The sequence below is a fragment of the Musa acuminata genome, chromosome BXJ3-6 (assembly GCF_036884655.1).
Source record: "Musa acuminata AAA Group cultivar baxijiao chromosome BXJ3-6, Cavendish_Baxijiao_AAA, whole genome shotgun sequence".
Lineage (NCBI taxonomy): Eukaryota > Viridiplantae > Streptophyta > Magnoliopsida > Zingiberales > Musaceae > Musa > Musa acuminata.
In genome coordinates, this window is record NC_088354.1 from 26,142,095 (window position 1) to 26,167,340 (window position 25,246).

Sequence of the window (25,246 nt, forward strand, 5' to 3'; positions counted from 1 at the left end):
GAATTTCGATGAGCTTCTTTGGCAAGCTCCTGGACTTCTCGGTTGGTTCCGGCAGAACTTCCGACGAACGTCCGGACTTCCGACGAACTCTCGAACTCCCAATGAAATCGCGTTCTTGACTCCGGGACTTTATTTTGCTTTATGCCTTGCTATCATAGTCAATCCTGCACACACAAATATACACTTCGATCTAGGCAATTATTGCTAAGTTTGAATCACGTTGTCGGCCATGTCATTGGTCCTTCGACGCTTCGTCCGATTCTTCGGTGCATCGTCCTCTCTTGCGGCCTATTGTCCAATCGGCCAGTTGACCTCCGCAACTCCGATATCCTTGGCACAATATCCACTCTTCTTGGCCTGGTGCCCGAATCTATGGCCCGAAGCCTTCTGTCGATACGTCAACCGATCCTCTAGCCCGACGTCTAATCTTCTGACACGTTTTCCTCCGGCCTAATATGATTCTTCTTGCTTTAATTGTCTCTTCCTGATCGAAGCATCCTGCATTACTCAAAACGCAGATTAAATCATAAACACTTATCAATTGGTTTCATCATCAAAATTCGAGATTCAACAAGTGTGGCACTGATGGCATATAACCGCTATGACTCATATTGTTGATCAGACTTAATATAATATAATTATATTTATTGGACTTATTGGCCTATTTTTAAAATTCACGCACGTGTATATAGTTTTTCTAAAATTTTAGAATTCAATTGGGTCAAATTATTTTTAAATAAATTTTATTTATTTATTTTTTTATTTTAAGTCTTTTTGTATCTTATCAATTATTGGGTAAGTGGGAGAATGTTAAATTATGTGATCCTATTTAATTAGATAAGATATGTTATAGATATGATTGTATTCTGATTATGGTTATTGGTCAATAGAAAAGAAGGTAATGTTAAAGTAGAATTCCATATGAGATAACCTTGATGGGAGGAACTCTCCCAATAACTTATCCTAGACCCTCTGCTCTCTCGCCTATAAATAGACATAACATTTATCCTAGACTCTGCTTACAAGACCTCTAAGGGCTAAAAAAAAGGAATGCAGTTGAAAGATTAAAGTTTTTCTCTCAATCTCTCTAATCCATCAATCTAGGTGATCTTACGATAATCGCTTGTAGATCAGTTAAGATTTATTTTTCTAAACAACAATGAAAAGGGCATCGTAATATTGTTAGATCTAATTTTATTTGATTTTTCTCACTACATATAACATGATTTCCATGATATTTATAAAAAATACATACAGTCCCTAGTAAAATTTAAGAAAAATAATCCTAGAAAAGGGGGGGGGGGGCGGGGGGGGCGGGGGAGGGGGCGGGGCGGTATTAATTATATTTTAAAAAATGAGTAGTTTTTTCATGAATATGAGCTATCGTAAAAATCCGAGCATATATTTTCATTACTCGAAAAACTTTTACCGGTTCGGCTGCGGGATTGTTGCTTTCAATTACGATCGGGGGAGCAAAGGTTCTAGTCCGTTGGATCCTTTACCTACCACAGTTTCGGACGGCCGAGATGCGATCTCACCAAGTCCAAACTCTAAAACCGTTCGGTACCGTCTATAAATACTCGAGAAGGCGCTTCGTCGAGATCTCGTACTTGTTTTTCCTACGTTGCTTTTCATACTTTTAAGTTCTAGGGTTTTCTTGTCTACTTCCTTTCTTTCTCGCCTTGGTTTATGGAATCCATCGCATGGGGGCGGAGGAGGGCGATGACGAATGTGATTCATCAACGTCTCGGTCCTCGTAACGGCGGCATCGCCGCCTTGCCAACCATCCTGATATATCACCACCCATATTCCGAGTCCGACTCCCCCGCCCTCTTCTTTTCCCTGCTTCGGATCTTTAGCTGCGGAAGTCTTAATTGCCGTCTTCTGTTTTTCTGATCTCTCGTTTGGCTGATGATTATACTAATGTTTAATGACAAGCATATGTCTGAATTTCTTCCATGTGGAATCGATTTCGTTATGAGGCCAATTTCCCATCTTGCTCATGAGATCTGATGTAACTTTTGCTGCAATCAACAATAAGTGTCTTGATGTGATTGCTCTCGGACCATTGCTTTGTTTCTAAATCTTTCATCTATTGACAATAAACTTAATGATATTTTTTATGTTGGGTTTATATCGGTCGGATTGAGGGGTCGCGTGATGATCGGATGCATAGTTCAAATGATAACCCCTTTTTTGTGGGTTATGATTATTTGAAACGTCTTTCGCTCCTATCTGATGACCTCCACATCTTATTGTTTGCCTTTTCCGCTCTTTCATTACTTAGATCTCTATAGCTATGGATTAATGTGTATTAATGCGATTAATGAATACATAATACTGAGAATTGCGGGTTAAGTGATTCTTCTGCTGTCATCTATGAATTCATATTCGTTGGTGCAGAGCATAATTTATTATGATGATTTTGTTGGTTTATTTATTTGTTTTGTAGATATCTTCTTTATTATCTCATTTGAATTGTGAATACTGTACTTAATTTAACCTTAAATTATCGAAACAGTGAAATCTTTTTGTAGGGATTAATATGAATCTGACAACCGTCTTGTTTGTAAGCTGTGTCCGGTCATCTAAAATACCCCATTGCTGCTGCCCATCATCGATGAAATTCTATGGAACGGACGCACCAGATTGAACCACAACGTGATGCGGGTGGGCGAAAAGGCTGAGTCAAGGATTTTGAAGTCTCTTATTGGAACACGGATTTATCATGTAAAAACTTGGATCACTATGATTTATAGCTCTTAGAACTCCGTTCGACCAAACGCTGCTGCCTCCCACCTTATGTTTGGTTAAACGCCCGTGAGAGTCCTTATATAGTTTTGTTGTACTTTGAAAGAGCATTCTTCTCTTTACTACTACTAATAGTCGGTCTGAAGTTCTTATTTGAACTAAGTAATATCGCAACGTTGAATCTCGTGCAAAAGCTTACTGACATCTGTTAGCCTACTGCTATCTTCATCGTCTTCCTCACCCAATAAGATCCATATTAAGCTTTTTAATCAAATTTTTTGTGAAATAATGTCGTGGTAACGTAAAATTTGTGGGTAAATCATGTTTTATCTTTCTTGGGTTAAACGATATTGATGATTAATCGGGTTTTGATCTTTTATTTGGCTATGAAATTAAGCATGTGTCAGGTCAGATTTAAGTTCAAATAGGATGAAACAGGTACTGTTTTCTGCGCATCGCAATTCCTAATATTTCCCTATTCATCGAATGTGTTCGCTCTGTTCGTTTTGTGTTGTTGTCCACGAGACTCGTGAAATAAATGGCGTGGAAAAGGGTGTTATGAAGGCTGTATAAATATATTACTCGCCTAGTATAAAACTACAAGCGACCAGCATGTAGATCTGTACATATATCAACTCGCTAACCCCTTCCATGCATGCAGACGAGGCGTTCGACAAAAATAATACCCCTTTTTCTTGTCGCAAGTTGTCTATCGCTTAGTCACATGCGTGAGATGGCCTGTGTGCCTGTGACACAAGGAGCCAAGTCACAAGCCACATCCCAGATTCCTTCCTACAGTTGCCTTATTTTACGACATGGTGTATCCATGTTGTTGCGACTTGTAGCCCCCTTTCCTTCTCATATGTGGCAATCAAATTGGTGGGCGTGTTTTGGTGCTCGTTTATAGAGGAAGAGAGCATCTCCATGCACTTCGTTTTCCGTAAGAACAAGTGGTACGAATATACTGTGCACCGTTCAAAGTGCTCGTTAAATGCAAACCGACCGTTGGTAATTAAGATGTTACAGCACCCTAATTTGCTGTTAATCGAAGTGTTTAGGCTGCATACGGTGTTGATATGAATAATCCACTCACTAATCCTTCCGAAGAGTAGGCACTAAATATATGGATCACGAGCCACACCGCCATCGTTGGCTGAAGCATCCATTGAGGAGGGAGGGAGACAAGCACATGCAAACAGGCGTTGACGATGGAGACGTCCAACAGTAAAAGAAGCAGTAGCAGCAGCGTCAAGCTGAAGCATCGGTTTGCTCAGCTGCTGCTCGGCTCCTCGTGCTCCACCACCATTGCGGCCGCCATCCTTGGCCAGACCAGCGCCGGCCCGCAGCACCCGGAGGCCGAGGAGCCCGGTCCGGGTCGCCGCAAGCACGATGTGGGTGTCGTGCATGTCCCTGTCCACTGCAGCGCCCGCCAGGTTTCCGAGCAGTTCCTTCCTCTGATGACCAAGGAGGAGGAGGTAGAAGAGGAAGGGAATGAGAAGAAGAAGGAGAGGAGGAGGGCTGTGATCGGGTCTGTGAACTACTATGATGCTAAGCAGAGGAGCAAGAAGGCTTGTGGGAGTAGGACGAAGGGTCGGAGAGTGGAAGCAAAGAAGCTGTTGTCCAACTCTTATGGATTCACCAGCTCTTCTTCCTTGGATGCCGAGAACGAGCTCCGTCTCTTCAGCAGCGACGAAGCGCCGGAGGAAGAGTCAGGGACTCTGTTCTCCTCAAAGAGCTTCTCCTCCGACTCCTCCGAGTTCTACCACCACAGCAGGAAGAAGAACAAGAGGAGGAGCAAGTGCATGAAGTCCACCCGGCGGCCGCCGAGAAGGCACGCGAAGCACGTCCGAGGGCGTTCCTGCGGTGGGATCGACCAACTGCGGCCGCTGGTCTCCATCTCCTCGAAGGAGAAGAAGGGGACGCCCAGCGCAGGGTTCGCGGTGGTCACGCGGTCCTGCGACCCCTACAACGACTTCCGGAGCTCCATGGTGGAGATGATCGTGGAGCGCGGCATGAGCAGAGCTCGCGACCTGGAGCGCCTCCTCAACTCCTACCTCTCCCTGAACTCCCCTCGCCACCACCAAGTCATCCTCGAGGCATTTGCCGACATATGGGAAGCAATCTTCGGCAAATAGCAGATTTAGCAGCGTAGATCATAGCCTTCCTCCTCCTCCTGTTGTTATTCCAACCACCAATCTCATGGTGTAATCGACGGTTAATCCGAACTGTTCTTCGCCATTGTTGCTGTGTCTTATCGAAACGCGTTCTGTTTGGCTTTCGATTGCTGGACCCATGCAATGAACCGAGCGTGCGTGACGTGCACTTTCCTACTCGAGTTATTGTTGAAAAATATAACCAAGAATAGAATGAAAATACAAATAACAAACACAATATTAAGAATAAGGAAATATAGTTAATCTTGAAATGTGTATAAATACTTTCTTAAAAATAATATTTGCATATTCTTCTCAACAAGATTGCTATGGGTTGGATGTAAATAATTTTAGATTGCTACGGGTTCGATGTAAATAATTTTAGTCGATATGATAAACTTTTAGAAGATCTGTATTAAGCAAACAATAAAAAATCTTCAAAAAGGAATTAGAGAATGTCTAATTCAATTATTTAGAGAGTTATCAAGAAAGAAAGAATATGAAAGAAATGTGTTGATAATTTACACTCATACCTATTTATAGATATTTTTATAAAAGACACAATCTTTGAAAAATAACTATAAAGGAAACCATATTTTCAAATAAATCTTTTGAAAAGAATTTTTTTTCAATTTGAATAATTTATAATAATCCCCCACTTATTTAAATTTAAAATTTTCTCCGAGTGATTAAATAGTATTTATAAATAAAATAATATATATTATATTTGAATATTACCTTAGTGTAAGCATCACAAAATGAAGTCGAAATCTCAAGTAGCATAAAAGTTTTCAATTTGTTATTCCTAATGACAATACTACTGATACTACACATATAAATATAACATCCTTGTATTCCTCATAAATTCTTACTCAAGTCCTAATATGACCTTAGGCATATCTAAGTTCATGAACTTTTATGAGAAAAACTCCAACTCTCAATGGAAGCGGCACCACTTCTAAGTTCATATAGGTGAAGTTATTACAGTATCTTAGTCACTCTTTGAGATACTTGTCCTAACTTGACTGAACTTCATTAATAGTATAATTAACTCAACCCTCATTCGGTGACGACCAGCACTTTAACATCTTTAGATGGGATTCATAAAATATTTCTAAGTGTTGAACCACTCCACATGTCAATGACTTGTTCTTACCTTTTGAACTCTTCATTACTCATTTCATAATATTGAGTAGAGTTGCTATCATTGGCGGATCTTTTATTGAAGGAGTTTTAGCCCCATCTATTTTGATGTTGATCTTACAACTTCTCTTATAAAAGGTTTGGTGAACGGATCAACCAAATTCTTACTTGTTTTCACAAATGTGAGTGAAATAATCTCACATTTAAAAATATGAGATTATTGCCTGTTTGAATATGTTCGCTAATGAAAATAATAGAAGATAAGAAAAGAAGATTTATTGAAGAAGTAAAAAAGCTTAAATACATTAACATATCCCTTTCTAACATGTATTTAAGTTTTTTCACTTCTTCAATAAAGCTTCTTCAATAGTTATTCTTATCTTCTATTATTTCTATCATGGTATCAAAGCAGTGAGAAAAGCAAAGCTTCGCTCTTGCCTTTGGCCAGTGACCAACGTCGCTGAGAAAAGTAAAACTTCGCCCTTGCCTTCGGCCAGCGACCAACGCCACTATAGTCAAATTCCTAAGAGGCTCCGTGGCCAATCCTCATCTTCCTCATCGCGATAGTCTTTGTTAATCTGCCAACAATCGACGGACTTAAGGAGAACGAAGGGCGGACTTAAGGGGAATAAAAGGAACGCCTGTGCCCTCACAGCAACAGCAATCGCAACAACAGCAGCGATCTGCACTTGCTCTACTCACGACTCTCGCTCGTAAACCATTCTTTATATCGATCATCCAAGATTGGTATCCTTGACAAATCCTTCCTCCTAATTTGTATAAATAGGAGAGGGACATGTTAATGTATTTAAGTTTTTTCACTTCTTCAATAAAGCTTCTTCAATAAAACTTTTTCAATAATTATTCTTATCTTCTATTATTTTTATCATGGTATCAGAGCCATTCGCAGTTTCATAGTCTGAAATAGTTCATACTTACACATGCATGGCTTAATCTTTGAGACAACCAATCTCTTAGTGATGAAGAAGTTACTGTCCATTGAAGAATTGAGAGAATGAAGAAAAGCACACTTCAATTAGTATCATATGAAGTCTATCTATACATGGTGAAAGATAAGATTTCTTTAATTGAGCAGAGAGATTGCCTCATACAGTTGAGGAAATCTCATCTGCTATGCAGTTGAGGATATCTCTCTGTTATCAGAGGAAATCTCTCTGTTATCATGCCCCCATAAGATCGAGCTCCTGTTGAATCTCGTATTTTGATGATGAAACTCCTTGATATATGTTTATGATTTAATCTGCATTTTGAGTGACGCAGGGTGCTTCGATTAGGATGAGACAATTAAAGCAGGAACATCATGTTGTGCCGGAGGAACATGTCAGAAGATTGGACGTCGGGCCGGTGGATCGGTTGACGTATCGACAGAAGGCTTCGGGTCGTGGACTCGGGCATCGGGCCAAGAAGAGCGGGTATTGTGCCAAGAATATCAGAGTTGCGGAGTCAACTGGCCGATTGGGCAATAGGCTGCAGGAAAGGACGATGCGCCGAAGAATCGGACGAAGCGTCGAGGGACCAATGACATGCCGGACAACTTGGTTAATTGCTTAGGATTAATTGTCTTGATCGAAGTTTTTGTTTTGAGTGTGCAGGATTAACTACGATGAAAGTAGACAAGCAGCAGGAGTTGCGCCGGAGTCAAGTTCATGATCACGTTGGGAGTTCGAGAGTTCGACGGAAGTTCGGACGGTCGTCGGAGGTTCTGCGAGAACAGATCCGAGAAGTCCAGAAGCTTGCCAAGCGAAGCTCGTCGGAACTCGCCAAGTGGATCGTCGCAAAGTCCAGGAGTTTGCCGGAAGTCCGCAGGAGCATCACCGAGGGTTCATCGGATGATCGACGGAAGTTCGCCGGAAACTCGCCGGAAGAAGCGATTGACGCACCGAAGCAAAGCTGCAGAAATTGTCTTAGATCTAATCGTAGTTAGCACGTTGATTAAGTTGAAAAATGGGAGGTGATCCCATTAGCTTAATCTTGGGGCAATTGGGCCCCTGAAAGACTGAAATTGGGCCGAATGGAGCTAACCATTCGGACCCTGATTGCACCAGGAGGTGCAACCGCCTAGGCCAGGAGGTGGCACCGCCTGGGCTAAGCCTCCCAGCGATACTGGGCGGTGCAACCGCCCCAGCCAGGAGGTGGCACCGCCTGAGCTCAGTCTTCGAGCTAGACTGGGCGGTGCAACCTCCCTGACAGAGAGGTGGCACCGCTTGAGCTCAGTCTTCGAGCTCTAGCAAAGAGGTGCAACCGCCTCAGTCAAGAGGTGGCACCGCCTAGGGCTCAGTCTCCGAGCCAGACTCAGGAGGTGCAACCGCCCCTGACACAGAGGTGCAACCGCCTGAGCTCAGTCTTCGAGCTCTGCCAGGCGGTGCAACCTCTCAAGTCAGGAGGTGCAACCGCCTGATCTCGGAATTCCGGGATTTGATCGTTTTGAGCTCCAAATTTGAATTGGGTTGGGGCCTATAAATACCCCACCCATTCAGCACTGAAAAGATATAGACCTACACCGAATTCTTGATCTTTTCTGTGATTCTAAGAGCTCAAATTTGTGTAAAGTCCTAAAGTTCTCCTCTTTCTGTTCTTCAAGTTTTGAGTTGTAAAGAGAGGAGAGAAAGGTCCTCTAAGGGTTGTCTCCTGAGCCCATCAAAAGGAGTGAATCTGTAAAAGGGCAGTTGGCCTTCGCCTATTGAAGGAAGGCCTCTAGTTGAAGTCGGTGACCTCGTCGGTGGAGGAAGCCAAAAGTGGAGTAGGTCAAGACTGACCGAACCACTCTAAATCTCTGGTTTGCGTTTATTTTGAGAACTTTATCATTACTGCAAACCTCCTACATAGCTACTGCTCTCTGCGCCTTTACGAACAAGTTTTTAAGTGCTGATCTTTCCGAATCTGCATTCAGACGTAAATCGGTGTTTTCATATATTACAGTTTACGATTACGTTTTGTAACTGCAAACTGTCTTCTGCGCTTTTACGAACGAGTTTCTTTGCAGTTTACATTTACGTTTTGATTCTATTTTACGAACGAGTTTCAAGGTTTAGACGAAAATCTGCATTTAGACGTAAAACTGCATTTAGACGTAAATCGGCTTTCCTCGTACAATCATCAGATTTCAGTTTACATTTACGTCTTGATTTCAACTGCATACTACCTTCTGCGAGTCTACAAACGAGTTTCAAAGTTTAGACGTAAATCTGCGTTTAGACGTAAATCTGCGTTTAGACGTAAATCTGCTTTTTGCAGATTACTTTTTGAGCTGTACAGTAGCAGCACACTATCTTTATACTTCTGCTTAAACTGCGCTTAGACACAAACTGTATTTAGACGCAAACTGCGCTTAGACGCAATCTGCGCTTAGACGCAAACTGTGCTTAGACGCAAACTGCGCTTAGACGCAATCTGAGCTTAGACGCAATCTGCATTTAGACGCAAACTACGTTTAGACGCAAACTGTGTTTAGACGTAAACTGCACTTAATCATAAGTAATCTTAGAATCGGCTTTTGCATCAAAATAGTTTTTATCGAACGAACGCAGCTTTCGTTTTTAATCGCTGAAAGATTTCCGCTGCACTAATTCACCCCCCCCCCCCCCCTCTTAGTGCTCTCGATCCTAACAATTGGTATCAGAGCGGGGTATTTCTCATTTCGGATTTACACCCGAGAGAAATGGCTCTTCAAGAGGGCTTTTCGGTCTTTCGTCCACCGTTCTTTAACGGATTGGACTATACTTATTGGAAAACTCGAATGAGAGTTTTCTTGATTTCTCTAAATCTGGATTTATGGAATATCGTTGAAAACAGTTTTCAACTTCCCTCTAAACCGACGAACGAATGGTCGGATTTGGAGAAGAAGTATTTCTCTTTAAACGCAAAGGCTATGAATGCCTTGTTTTGCGCTTTTGACAAAAATGAGTTCAATCGGATTTCTACGTGCGAAACAGCTTTTGACATTTGGCGAACACTTGAAATCACGCACGAGGGAACTAGTAGTGTCAAAGACTCGAAAGTTAACTTTTTATTGCATGATTTCGAGCTTTTTCGAATGCAACTAAGCAAGACTATATGCGACATGTACACCCGTTTCATGGATGTCGTCAATAGTTTAAGAGCTCTTGGAAAATGTTTTTCGGACTTTGAACTCGTAAACAAGATTTTGCATTCTCTTTCTAAGAAGTGGGATTCAAAAGTAACTGCAATACAAGAAGCTAAAAACCTAAACAACTTACCACTTGAAGAACTAATTGGTTCATTGATGACATATGAAATGTTACACAATACACATGATGAACATGTTGAACACAATTACCTTCCAAAGAACAGGAAGGATTTGGAACTCTGGACAACTGAATGCCACTTGAGCGATGACTCAAGTGATAAGGACAATGATGAACAAAACAACCTTCCAAAGAACAGGAAGGATTTGGGACATAGAACATTTGAAGACCACTCGAGCATAAGCTCAAGTGATGGTGAACTTAAACTACAAATGAAACGAAAATTAAAAAGCAAAAAGAATCGAACTACTTGCTTTAAACGCAAGAAGAAGAACAAAAATTGGGATGAATCGAGCTCCTCTGAAGAAGAGAAAGTCAACAAAAGCAAGGCGGCAAACTATGCCTTAACAGCCCACAATGATGAGGTAATCGAAATCCCCCTAATTTATTTTGAAATTACTTGATGCTTTCATGATGTATTTTTCTCTTTTAGTTTAGAATTAATTTTCTTAAAAATTACATGTTAAAAAAAAAATTTATTATGATCATACTAAGTAATTTCGAAAATGATAATATTACATATTTTATGATAAACAAATAAAATGATCTTGATTGAAAATATGAAATCATGGTTAAGAAGTAATAATGCGCATTACGTTGATTTCCATTGTTATTTCTCGATTTTGATTAAAGATCATGTTTGATTTGAAGAAATGCATAATGATGAAATTAAATATTTCGATTAACAATTTTATGCATGAGATTTTAAGCCGATGATAAGCATGTGTTATTCTCATGAGTATATTTGAAAAACTATGGCAAAAATGTGCTCGAATGCATGAACGTGTTAAGATTATTTTTCGGACATTCTTGATTCAATGTTCAAAACACTTAATTGCCATGATGATTTTACACTATAACATGTTGGAAATTATATGTTTTGGATTCATAAATTTTTATGATCATGAGCATGTTTTATCTTCATAATTGAACTTGAAAATCTATAGCAAAATCTTATCCGAATGCATGAAAGTACTAATTTCATTTTCGGATTCACTTAACAATTGGTATCCTAACAATCGGATTTTCTCATACACTTTTGAAAAATATTTTTCTAAAATGGATTTGATGAAATGATTCCTGCTTATAAATTCCATCTTGAAATATGAATGATAGTGTCTTTGCTTGCAAAGATTTGTTTCACATACATATCTCCTATGATTCATGTGCAGAAAAAGAATTTATAAATCATAATACAATGAGATTTCTTATGCAAAAATAAAGTGCTTTTGTGATTTTTTTGCTAAAGAGAATAATTATTAAAATCATGATCTTGATAATTATAACATGAAGCTCTTTATAAATCAAGATCGTTCATTATGCTCCCTACATTTATCAAAAAGGAGTTCTTCAAATGAAATGCAACTTGTCTTTTGATTTCATGATATTTTATGAATTTCGAAATTAATTTTAATGACTTGATTATGAATTTCAAGTTGACGATTTGATTTGAATAAGTTATGTCTAAATCATAATCATGATCTTGCAAAATTGAAATCACAAATAATATCTTTTGGTATTCATGAATTGATACTCACAATATGAAAGTATTGGTATTCATGACTTGATTTTGATTGAAACATTACATGCTTAAATTAATCATTCTTCTATGTTTCAAAAATTCTTTAAATGCCTTATGTGATGACTGAAAATTAATTTGCTTTACGATGAATCACGAATCATGACTTGATCTATGATATTGAAATATTTTAATCATGATTCTTGGTTATATAATTCCTTTGCCCTATTAAAAGGATTTGTTGAATGGATCATGTCCTTTTTGAACTTTCTTGATATCATGACAAGATTTTGTAATATGGCCTGTATAATAATTAAAAAATTTTGGCCATTGATTACTCCCTTCTTTTCGACAAAAACAAAGGGGAGAAAGCTTTTGCTAGTTAGAACATGCAAAGAAAAGCAAGTGCAATCTTGCACATGAAGCAAGTGTTGAATTGCCATGATTGAACCTAAGAATCTTGCTATGCTTTTGTGCTTATATGTTGTGATGAAAATATAGCTTCATGTTATAAAAACTTGCATATATTTTAAAATAGCTAGAGCTACTTCTCCTTTTGTTGATGATAAAGGGGGAGAAATATATGAATTGATACTATAAGTGCCATATTTGAATTTTCATCATGTTAAGATATCAAGAACTTGCATCGTAATTCTACTTGATGATATCTTGCCATGTGATGAAATGCTACGATTTGTTGCTAAAATGATGCATGCAATACTTATGCTTTCTACGTAATGTATTGCATATGATATGAACCTTGATTAAAATTGCCTTGATTTGAATTCAAGGTTTATCTCAATTATGGAATTTTGAAATAAGAATGATTACTCACCTTTGTCATGATTTAGAAATTGACAGAAAGGGTTTTCCCTTCTTTTTGACAATGACTAAGGAGGAGATAACTTGCTAGCACAATTCAAAAAAAAAAGAGGCAAAAATTACAAAAGAGAAGAAATTGGTATCTTGAACATCACCGATAATTGCTAGCTTGAAATGTCAAGAAAATGCAAAAACTTATTTATTTTCTTGCACATATAAAGAGAAGATGCAAATGTAACACTTGCCAAATTGTTTGCTTGCCTCATGTAAAACATTATCTCTTGCTAGTTTGGCATTTTGCTAGCTTGCACTTTGCAAAGAAAGCAAAAATGACACTTCTCAAAAGAGAAGAAAGAGCTTGTTATCTTGAACATCACAAGCTTACCAAACAAAAATTTGCAAAAGTGCTATCTTGCCTATCTCAAGAAGCAAAACTTGCATATCGTAAAAAGTTGCTAGCTTACAACTTGCATATTTCAAGAAGCAAGAGTTGCCTTCTTGAACATCTCTAAATTGCTAGCTTGCAAGTTCTAAAATGTTGCAACATTGCTAGCTTGCATAAAAGTGCTATCTTATATGCTGTAAAACTTGCGTATCTAAAACTTGATAGCTTGAATGTTCTAAGCATGATGTAACATTTGCTAAATTTTCTGGCTTCAAAACTGCATGATGATAAAACTTGATATTATGTTTTTCATTCAATGAGTTAAAACTTACATCACAAACACTTGATTGTGGTACTTCTCCTTTTTGTTGATGACAAAGGGGGAGAAGTATGTTGATGACATCACATGTTATGCATAAGTTTATGATGACATGTTGCTTGGATTTTTGAATCCAAGAGTTTCTATCAATAAGGCATATTGATAGGGGGAGTTTGTTTAAACTCCGGGAGTTAAGTTTAACTCCGTCATCAAGTAGTTGTCATCATCAAAAAGGGGGAGATTATTGAATCTCATATTTTGATGATGAAACTCCTTGATATATGTTTATGATTTAATCTGTGTTTTGAGTGACGCAGGGTGCTTCGATTAGGATGAGACAATTAAAGCAGGAACATCATGTTGTGCCGGAGGAACATGTCAGAAGATTGGACGTCGGGCCGGTGGATCGGTTGACGTATCGACAGAAGGCTTCGGGTCGTGGACTCGGGCATCGGGCCAAGAAGAGCGGGTATTGTGCAAAGGATATCGGAGTTGCGGAGTCAACTGGCCGATTGGGCAATAGGCTGCAGGAAAGGACGATGTGCCGAAGAATCGGACGAAGCGTCGAGGGACCAATGACATGCCAGACAACTTGGTTAATTGCTTAGGATTAATTATCTCGATCGAAGTTTTTGTTTTGAGTGTGCAGGATTAACTACGATGAAAGTAGACAAGCAGCAGGAGTTGCGCCGGAGTCAAGTTCATGATCACGTTGGGAGTTCGAGAGTTCGACGGAAGTTCGGACGGTCGTCGGAGGTTCTGCGAGAACAGATCCGAGAAGTCCAGAAGCTTGCCAAGCGAAGCTCGTCGGAACTCGCCAAGTGGATCATCGCAAAGTCTAGGAGTTTGCCGGAAGTCCGCAGGAGCATCACCGAGGGTTCATCGGATGATCGACGGAAGTTCGCCGGAAACTCGCCGGAAGAAGCGATTGACGCACCGAAGCAAAGCTGCAGAAATTGTCTTAGATCTAATCATAGTTAGCACATTGATTAAGTTGGAAAATGGGAGGTGATCCCATTAGCTTAATCTTGGGGTAATTGGGCCCTTGAAAGACTGAAATTGGGCCGAATGGAGCTAACCATTCGGACCCTGATTGCACCAGGAGGTGCAACCGCCTAGGCCAGGAGGTGGCACCGCCTGGGCTAAGCCTCCCAGCGAGACTGGGTGGTGCAACCGCCCCAGCCAGGAGGTGGCACCTCCTGAGCTAAGTCTTCGAGCTAGACTGGGCGGTGCAACCTCCCTGACAGAGAGGTGGCACCGCCTGAGCTCAATCTTCGAGCTCTGGCAGAGAGGTGCAACCGCCTCAATCAAGAGGTGGCACCGCCTGGGGCTCAGTCTCCGAGCCAGACTCAGGAGGTGCAACCGCCCCTGACACAGAGGTGCAACCGCTTGGGCTCAGTCTTCGAGCTCTGCCAGGCGATGCAACCTCTCCAGTCAGGAGGTGCAACCGCCTGATCCCGGAATTCCGGGATTTGATCGTTTTGAGCTCCAAATTTGAATTGGGTTGGGGCCTATAAATACCCCACCCATTTAGCACTGAAAAGATACAGACCTACACCGAATTCTTGATCTTTTCTGTGATTCTAAGAGCTCAAATTTGTGTAAAGTCCTAAAGTTCTCCTCTTTCTGTTCTTCAAGTTTTGAGTTGTAAAGAGAGGAGAGAAAGGTCCTGTAAGGGTTGTCTCCTGAGCCCATCAAAAGGAGTGAATCTGTAAAAGGGCAGTTGGCCTTCGCCTATTGAAGGAAGGCCTCTAGTTGACGTCGGTGACCTCGTCGGTGGAGGAAGCCAAAAGTGGAGTAGGGCAAGACTGACCGAACCACTCTAAATCTCTGGTTTGCGTTTATTTTGATCACTTTATCATTACTGCAAACCTCCTACATAGCTACTGCTCTCTGCGCCTTTACGAACAAGTTTCTAAGTGCTGATCTTTCCGAATCTGCATTCAGACGTAAATCGGTGTTTTCATACATTACAGTTTACGATTACGTTTTGTAACTGCAAACTGTCTTCTGCGCTTTTACGAACGAGTTTCTTTGCAGTTTACATTTACGTTTTGATTCTATTTTACGAACGAGTTTCAAGGTTTAGACGAAAATCTGCATTTAGACGTAAAACTGCATTTAGACGTAAATCGACTTTCCTCGTACAATCATCAGATTTCAGTTTACGTTTACGTCTTGATTTCAACTGCATACTGCCTTCTGCGAGTCTACAAACGAGTTTCAAAGTTCAGACGTAAATCTGAGTTTAGACGTAAATCTGCGTTTAGACGTAAATCTGCTTTTTGCAGATTACTTTTTGAGCTATACAGTAGCAGCACACTGTCTTTATACTTCTGCTTAAACTGCGCTTAGACGCAAACTGCGCTTAGACGCAATCTGCGCTTAGACGCAAACTACGCTTAGACGCAATCTGAGCTTAGACGCAATCTGCATTTAGACGCAAACTGCGTTTAGACGCAAACTTGGTTTAGACGTAAACTGCACTTAATCATAAGTAATCTAAGAATCGGCTTTTGCATCAAAATAGTTTTTATCGAACGAACGCAGCTTTCGTTTTTAATCGCTGAAAGATTTCTGCTGCACTAATTCACCCCCCCCCCCCCCCCCCCCCCTCTTAGTGCTCTCGATCCTAACAGCTCCTGTTAAGGATACCGATCTTAGACCGATGCAACAAAAATAGTTTGCGGGCTAGAGGCTTCGTGAGTGAGTCTGCTAGTTGATCAGTCATATGAATATGAGAGACACGAAGTTGATGTCTGACAACTTGATCTCACACGAAGTGAAAGTCAATGGCAATGTGTTTCATGTGTGAGTGGAACACTGGATTGACACATAAGTAGGCAGCCCCAACATTGTCACAATATATTATAAGAGTATGGGTAGAGCTGATTTTGAGTTCCTTGAGGAGATTTGTGACTCAGTTGAGTTCAACAGCAACGGTAGCAATAGCACGATATTCAGCTTCAGTTGTAGACCGGGCCACTGTCTTTTGTTTCTTAGAACTCCAACTGATTGGATTAGACCCAAGAAAGGCCATATACCCTGACGTGGAGGTTCTATCATCTTAAGTGATTCACTGGTAGAGAGAGGAGTAGCAACTTCTTTCGCATCCTACATATTTGTCTTTGATAATAAATCTTGAATATACTTTCTTTGTGAGAGGAGAAGACCTGAGGATATAAATGTTGCTTCTATTCCCAGAAAGTAGCTCAATGGTCCTAAATCTTTGAGAGAGAATCAATTAGCCAATTGCTTTAAAAATGTCTAAATTTCCAAGGGATCATTACTTGTAACAATAATATCATCTACATATACTAGAAGATATATTGTATTTCCATGTTGTTGTCGTAGGAATAAAGAGGTATCAGACTTGGAGTTGATGAAGCCAATTGATATTAGAAACGATCCAAATTCAGTATACCAAGCTCGTGGAGCTTGACGGAGTCCATAAATAGCTTTTTGTAATTTGTAAACATGTCTCGGATACTGGTGATGAAGAAAGCCAGGGGGTTGCTGCATAAAGACATCTTCAGTTAAAGTCCCCTATAAAAAGGCATTGTTAACGTCCAGTTGTCGTAAGTGCCAGCTTTTGGAGATGGCCAAACTTAGAATAAGCCGAATTGTTGTGGGTTTAACTACAAGACTAAAAGTCTCTGTGAAGTCAACTCCAGGTCGTTGATGAAACCCTTTAGCTACTAATCGTACTTTATATCGAGCAACGGACCCGTCGGGGTTCCGCTTAATTCGGAAGACCCATTTACACCCGATGATATTTTGTGTAGGATGAAAAAGGTACTAGAGTCCATGTGGAGTTATGAAGAAGAGCATCATATTCTTCACACATGGCTTTACGCTAGTGAGGAGATTTTTGGGCTTGAGTAATTGTGGTGGGTTCACTAGTCTCGGGAGAGGATTTGGTGATAGCATACAGGTTGAGAACCTGACGTGGTTTAAAGATACCACTTTTTGAGTATGTTGTCATTGGATGTCTAGGAACTGGAAGTTGTGGTATTGGTATGGGTGGTGGAGAGGCATCAACAGGGGTTGGGATAGGCTGAGATACATCAGTGGTACTAGGTAAAGAAGGTTATTGTGATTCTGAAGATATTATGTCAGTAGTAAGGGAGGCTTGTGAAGAAGGAAGATGAGAAGGAATGGAGGGAGTGGGAAGTTGTTGAATTGGGAGACTGGATCGTATACTCCAGTGATGTATATTTGTTGGAGTGGCCGGCATGATAGGAGACTCATGGTTTTGAAATGGAAAGGCAGACTCCACAAAAACAACATGACGTGAAATAAAGACTTTTTGAGTTTTTGGTTCGTAACATCGAAAGACATTATGTTCAAGAGAATATCCTATGAAGATGCAAGGTGTAGATCTTGGTACTATCTTATGTGGGGCATAGGGACGTAGCCACGGATAACATAAACAACCAAATATTCGGAGATTTTGAAGGTTTATGGATTTAGAAAATAGTTTTTCAAATGGAGACTAGTATTGGAGAACTGGAGTGGGCAGACGATTAATAAGGTAGACGACAGTTTGAAAGGCTATAGACCAAAAGGTTGTTGGCATGGAGGCTTGATGTAGAAGCGTGAGACCAGTTTCTACAATATGTCGATGTTTGCGTTCAGTAGAATCAACTAGTTGAGGAGTGTGTGGGGGTGACTTAAGTGTTGGATACCACAGGTTGAGAGGTAGGATGTGAGAGCTTGATATTCACCCCCACCATCAGAGTAGACTGTTTTAATTGTAGACTGAAAGAAGTTTTCGACCAACTTTTTAAAGTTGGTAAAAATTATTGAAATTCTGACTTATGACGGAGAGGATAAATCCATGTGTACTTAGTAAAAATAGTCTACAAAAATGACATAAAATCTAAACTTGTCAAAGGAAGTGACGGGACAGGACCCCAAACATTAGTATAAATAATTTCAAATGGTGTAGAATATGATATGGAAGAAGAACCAAAAGGGAGTCTATGACTTTTATTACTAAAGCATCACAATAAAAGCTATTATTTGTAGGAGTAGAAAGAGAACAACGAGAAAGTAATTTATTTTGGATAGAGAGAGAGGGATGATCGAGATGACGATGTCACACATCGATTGGAGCTACCACTGAGGAGTAAATAGTGGGTTATTTGAGTTATGGAACGAACGACCATTAATAAACATTGTCCTTACTCTGACCTTAGACCAAGGATACCCCCGTGTCCAAATCCTTGATAAGAAAAGAGTTAGGAAAGAATTCAATAGAGGTATTATTTTGTTTGCAAAATTGAGAAACAGAAATAAGATTGCGTTTAATGTGAGGTGCACATAAAACATCATCGAGTGTAAAAGTTATGGTAGGTTATTAAGCATTGTGGAACCAGTATGAGTAATAGGAAGTCCTTTATCGTCACCGATGATGACGTCGTCATGTCCACTATGGTTGTTATGGATCGACAAGTTCTATAGATCAGAAGTAATGTGGTGGGATGCGCCAGAGTCCATGATCCAATTATGATCAGTAGTGTTTGGAGTAGTTGCGAGATTTACTTGAGGCCAATGTGATTATGCAGGAAGTCGGGGTCGAGATCGATAGACCTTTGCAGAGTGACCTACTTTATCATATAATTGGCAAACAACTCTTTGTTGATTTGAGTGTTGAGGGCACCAGGACTGCTAATGATTGAAGTAGCCACCTTGGTTGTTGTGATTGAAATGTTGATGATGTGGAGGAGGCGTTTGGTTAGAGCTTAAAGGTTCAGAAGGCATCTTGGTCGAACCTTTGTTGATAGTCTTATTATATTGATAGCCCCTCCTTATGGATTTTTGATTGACTTGAGCCATGATGGATGGTCCTAACAATTTATCCTCATCACTGAGGGAATGACCTATGAAGGCTAAGTTATCGATAATAATCATTATGTTGTGCAGATAATCAATAACAGTACTTCCCTCTTGTTTTGTTTTCATAAGTCCGGATAGGAGACTAAGCATGCGAGTTCGTGAACGATTTGCCAGGGTGGTTTGCAACTTGCACCAGGCTTCGGCAGCAGTGTCACACGAAGATATGAGTGCGGTGAGGGATCCAACGACTGAAGCTTGAATTGCTTGAAGAATGAGACGATCATGGCGTAATCGTAGTTTGTGGTCCGGATTTGATACTGGACTGGATGCTCCTGGGATGTTGATCATCGCTGGTGGACAAGGAAGAGAGCCATCGACATAGCCTAGAAGGTCATAGCCAAATAGAAGATTAGAAAATTGAGCATGCTAGGATGCATAGTTACCACCTTTGGATAATTCGAAGGGAATGAGGGTTGTTGTATTTATAGAGATAAGATTTGTATGTGGGAAAGTATTATGATTCCCTATTGGAACAGTAAGTAGAGCAACAGAGGTAGATGATGAAGACATATGAAAGATATGGACTACTATGTGGAAGCAAGTAAAAGTATGTAGCAATGACAAGGATCAAAAGAAAAATAAAAAGGAAGAAGTGTTGGTACTTCTACAGTAAGAAGGCAGAAAAAATCAACAAGTTCTGCAGTACTAAGGAAGAAAAATAAAAAGTAAGAAGTGTTGGTACTTTTCTACGGTAAGGAGGGAGGAAGAATAAAAAAAAAAAATCTGTAGTAAGGAGGAACCAAGAGTGTGTGCTCCCTGCAATGCAAAGTCACCAAATGTGTTGACTAGGCCCAACAAATGCTTGGCGTTGCATCGTAGGCTTAGAACTTGGTGTGGTAGCCGTGGTCGAGACTGGAAGCAGGGAAGCTGCCATCGAAAGACCGACTGTGGGCAACGAGTGGGGGGGTAGATCCGCCTAGGATCTAGAAAGGGGGGACTACCACATACGAGGAGAAATTTGGCAACGGTGTGATGTCGGACAACAAGAATTTTTCTCGGCGTCGACTCGATAGTGGTACTGCAATAGCAGTAATGGCTCCTCACAATTTCTGTTCTGATACCATGAAGAATTAAAAGAATGAAGAAAAGCACACTTCAATTATCTCTGTTATCAGAGGAAATCTCTCTGTTATCATATCTTACAACTTCTCTTATAAAAGGTTTGGTGAACGGATCAACCAAATTCTTACTTGTTTTCACAAATGTGAGTAAAATAATCTCACTCTTGATTAATTTCCTCATATAATTATGCCTAAGACTTATGTGTCTTGATTTTCCATTATATATTTTACTATATGCACGAGCTAAAGTGGCTTGACTATCACAAAGTATAGAAAATAAATTTACATTCTTAGAAGTGAATGGAATTTCTAATAGAAAGTCCCTCAATCATTCAGCCTCCTTTCCTGCTTCTGCTAGAGTAACAAATTTTAATTTTATAGTTGAGTGGGTTATACACGTTTTTTTCTTGCTCCTCCAAAAAACAACATCACCTCCCAAGGTGAACACCTGACCAGTAGTGAATTTGTTATCTCCAAAACTCGATATCTAACTTGCGTCAATATATCCTTCTAAAATAGCAAGAAATTTTGAGTATTGTAGGCCATAATCTTTGGCCCGTTTAAGATACCCAAGAACTCTTTCAATAGCCTTCCAATGCTCTACATTTGGATTGCTAGTAAATCTACTCAATTTACTAACTACAAATGCTATATCAGGTCTTGTGCACTGCGTTGCATACATAAGACTTCCTATAGCACTTGAATATTTTAATTGAGCCACTGTTCTTCCAATATTCTTGACTAATTTGATACTTAGGTCAAACGGGGTATTTGCTTCTTTGATTTTTAAGTGATTGAATATCTCTAGTACTTTCTCTATGTAATGAGTTTGACTCAAAACATATCCCCCACTATTTCTTTTTACCCTGATACCTAGTATGATATCAACTTGCCCATGATCTTTCATCTTAAATGTTGAAGATAGAAACATCTTTGTTTCTATAACACATTTCATCAAATTTCTCAAGCCACTATTTTGGAGTCTTTTTTAAACCATACAAATGACTTAATAAGTTTACACACTTTATGTTCATTTCCTAATAGAACAAAACTTTCGGGTTGTTCCATATAATACCTCCTCATCGAGGTCTCCACTTAGAAATGTCATTTTGACATCCATTTGATGAACATAAAAATATAAAATTATTGCTAAAGCAAAAATAATTCTAATAGATGTGATCTTAGCCACATGAGCATGTGTCAAAATAATCTATTCCTTCCTTTTATCAAAATATTTTAGTAACTAACCTTACTTTGAACTTTTAGAGAGTACCATTTGTTGGGAAATTTTGGGGGCGACATCATATGCGCAGCGGAAGAACAAGAAAACAAAATCCCCGATTCCCAAAGAGATGTTCGTCGTCGTGCGAAGATTGGTGCGCAAAATCCGTGAAACTTAAAACTACGTATAGAGTAGATTGTGTTACCTAGGGAGATCGTATATCCTTGTTTCCTTGCAGATCCTTAAGAGAGGGTGAAGGAGGTCAAGCGCCCTCCTCTCTAGCGGTGATCCACACAGTAGGGTTGCGACGACGCTCCTCAAAACTCCAGGCCTGCTCTAAGGTGGAGAGGGAGAGGAGAATAGGAAAGGCAAGCAAAGACTCTAGCCTATGAGGCTCTGAATCCCTCCTATTTATAGAGGTCCCCTGTCAAACCCTAATGGGTCCTCCCCTAGTGGGTATTGGATCTGCATCCAATAAGACAAGGGCTCCGTCGGATATCTCATATCCGAACCTCTACTCATCGCAATGTCTACCATATGTGTGTGACCCTCTAAGCCCAATATCGAGCTGGCCGTGAGTCATACCTGTCAGAACTCCTTCTAACTTAGTGACTTATTATCTCTGTAATAATTCACTCGACTCATCGACTACGGACGTACTAGGCCACTACGCCGTAGTCCCGAGACGATACAGGGGAATCCAATCCATTGGACCTGTCTGTCCTCAGTTACCGTGTACCTATAGTCCCTCATCCATCTAATATCCCAGAGACAATATATCGAGCATGGTGCTGTCAGACCCATACGGTTTCTACTCGAGTCTCGCTCGAATCGGATTCTCCCGGAGAACTCTTTCTCTCTCAACCCGAATGACCCTGGCCAGGGATTTGTCTGAGCGAGAACACATGGGATATTCCTCTCATGATGCCGAGAGTGGATGATCCTCTATCGACACTCAATAGCCATCGTAAGGTCGACTACCACTCCCAATGACCAGCTGTACTAGATCAGGGACAACCAAACCTATAAGTCTGGTATTAAAGAGTGGAGCACTCATATAGGACATCCTTGGTGTCTCAAGTCTAAGGACCAGATATACCACTAGGACTACGGAATCGCTATCTAACAATAAGGCATCATCAACCATCCAGCATTCCGTAAGCGGATCAATCAGTGAACTCATTCTCCAATGAGCACCTGTACTGTATCCTTAGTGTCCCTACACGAGCAGCTGTGAGGCCAGCTGCATCCATCATATGGATAGGTATACAGCACACCAGTCTGGCTGGTTATCACGATGTCCCTCTTGAGTAACCTATGACCAGGATTATTTAGAATATGTGTTTAAAGGTGAATCGATCTCATTATCGTGATCTCATCACGATCTGATTCCCATTGCACAAATCCAAGGACATCACAATATATATATGCATTTATGCAATAGTTATAAAGTGATATACGCCAAAATATAATAAGCAAAAAGATTCTGTATCAAGTCACACGTGCCATCACTCATGTGATTGGCTTGCTAGGCACCTATGACTAGCAATCTCCCACTTGACCTAAAGCCAATCACCTATGTGTCTGATCCCCATCAGACCCCTGTGACGCTCAAAGACAAAATGAGACAACGGCTTTGTCAGTGGATCTGCAATGTTATCTTCAGATGGAACTCTGTCCACTGCTACATCTCCTCGGGTTACGATCTCTCTGATAAGCTGGAACCTCCTCAGAACACTTCTGATGAGACCCGGGTTCCCTTATTTGAGTAATCGCCCCATAGTTGTCGCAATATAAGGAAGTCGACTTCTCGCTATCCGGAACGACTCCCAAATCTATGATGAACATCTTCAACCAGACTCCCTCCTTTGTTACATCTAATGCAGCAATGTACTCCGCCTCTATGGTCGAGTCAGCAGTGGTATCTTGCTTGGAACTCTTCCAGCACACTGCTCCTCCATTTAAGGTATATACATACCCTGAATTCGACTTGCTATCATCGACATCAGACTGAAAACTTGAGTCAGTATAGCCTTCAACCTTAAGGCTATTACCTCCATATACTAGTAAAAGATCCTTAGTTCTTCGCAAGTACTTAAGGATACACTTTACTGCTTTCCAGTACTCCAAGCCTGGATCCGCCTGATACCTGCTCGTGACACTCAGAGCATGCGCTATATCAGGCCTAGTACCTAGCATGACATACATGATAGACCCTATTGCTGAGGCATAAGGTATCATATCTATGTTCGCCCTTTCTTTTGGAGTCTTTGGGGACATACTTGTAAAAAGCGATATCCCATGTCTCATCGGTATGAGACCTCTCTTGGAATTTTTCATGCCAAACCATTTGACAATAGTTTCTATGTACTTGGACTAGGACAAGCCAAGCATCCTCTTGTATCTATCTCTATAGATTCTAATCCCCAAGATATAGGATGTTTCCCCTAAGTCCTTTATGGAGAAGTGTCTAGATAACCAAGTCTTTACTGTGGATAGCATTCCTACGTCATTCCCAATGATGAGGATGTCATCCATATATAACACCAAAAAAGTGATAGCGCTCCCACTTACCTTCCTGTACACACAAGGCTCATCTTCGTTCTTAACGAAGTCATAAGATCTGATTGCCTCATTAAATCTTATGTTCCAACTTCGGGAAGCTTGCTTTAGTCCATAAATGGATCTAAGCAACCTACACACCTTATCTAGGCAGTTCTTGGACACGAATCCCTCAGGTTGCATCATATACACCTCCTCCTCGAGGTTCCCATTAAGGAATACGGTTTTCACATCCATCTGCCAGATCTCATAATCATAGTGTGCTGCAATAGCCAATAGAATTCTGATGGATTTTAGCATTGCTACGGGTGAGAAGGTTTCGTCGTAGTCAACACCTTGCCTTTGACGATACCCCTTAGCTACTAGCCTTGCTTTATAGGTCTCTACCTTTTCATCTACTCCGATCTTTTTCTTAAAGATCCACTTGCAACCGATGGGTACAATACCTTCGGGCGCATCAACTAGGTTCCAAACCATATTGGAGTACATAGAATCCATCTCAGAATTCATGGCTTCTTGCCACTTCCCGGAGTCTATACTCATAATAGCCTCCTCGTAGGTCTGAGGATCAATATCCTCAACATCCTCTCCTCTAATATGTGCCACATATCTCTCAGGAGGATGGGATACTCTATCAGACCTATGTAAAGTTAAAACTTGTGTATTAGGTACCTGAACAGACTCGGGCTGTAGAGTGGTGCTTGAGCTTGGTTCTCCAACCTCGCTCAACTCTATCATTCTCCCACTGTCTCCGCCAAGAATGTGTTCCTTCTCAAGGAACACTACTCTCTTAGCTACAAAGACCTTTTGGTCCTCGAGATGATAGAAATAACAACCACAAGTTTCCTTGGGGTATCCCACAAATTTGCATCGCTCTGTCCTTGATTCTAACTTATCGAGGTTGTGTCTTTTAACATGGGCAGGGCAGCCCCAAATCTTAACAACCTTAAGATCAGGCTTCTTCCTTTTCCATATCTCATATGGTGTAGACACTACCGACTTAGTTGGAACTCTATTCAGAAGGTAAGCTGCAGTCTCTAGGACATATCCCTAGAATAAAATGGGTAGGTCAGCGAAACTCATCATGGACCGTACCATGTCTAATAGCGTACGATTCCTCCT

General features: G+C 40.5%; 1 protein-coding gene and 2 non-coding genes across 3 annotated transcripts; all 3 read left to right on the forward strand.

Annotated features, from left to right (window-relative positions):
- The first annotated feature begins 1,717 nt into the window (after positions 1–1,717).
- On the forward strand, positions 1,718–1,818 carry LOC135641894 (small nucleolar RNA Z43). Its single transcript, XR_010497832.1, has one exon. It is a non-coding gene; the product is annotated as a small nucleolar RNA Z43 (small nucleolar RNA).
- A 330-nt stretch (positions 1,819–2,148) lies between these two features.
- Positions 2,149–2,247, forward strand: LOC135641892 (small nucleolar RNA snR60/Z15/Z230/Z193/J17). The gene has a single exon (XR_010497830.1). It is a non-coding gene; the product is annotated as a small nucleolar RNA snR60/Z15/Z230/Z193/J17 (small nucleolar RNA).
- Positions 2,248–3,852: 1,605 nt separating this feature from the next.
- On the forward strand, positions 3,853–4,923 carry LOC135640310 (transcription repressor OFP7-like). Its single transcript, XM_065154623.1, has one exon. It carries the CDS (start codon positions 3,960–3,962, stop codon positions 4,884–4,886), a length of 927 nt encoding a protein of 308 aa, XP_065010695.1. The 5' UTR covers positions 3,853–3,959; the 3' UTR covers positions 4,887–4,923.
- Positions 4,924–25,246: the final 20,323 nt, after the last annotated feature.

Excerpts from the sequence above, each read along its gene's own strand:
- LOC135640310 (XM_065154623.1), top strand. The coding sequence starts at position 3,960 with ATGGAGACGTCCAACAGTAAAAGAAGCAGTAGCAGCAGCGTCAAGCTG.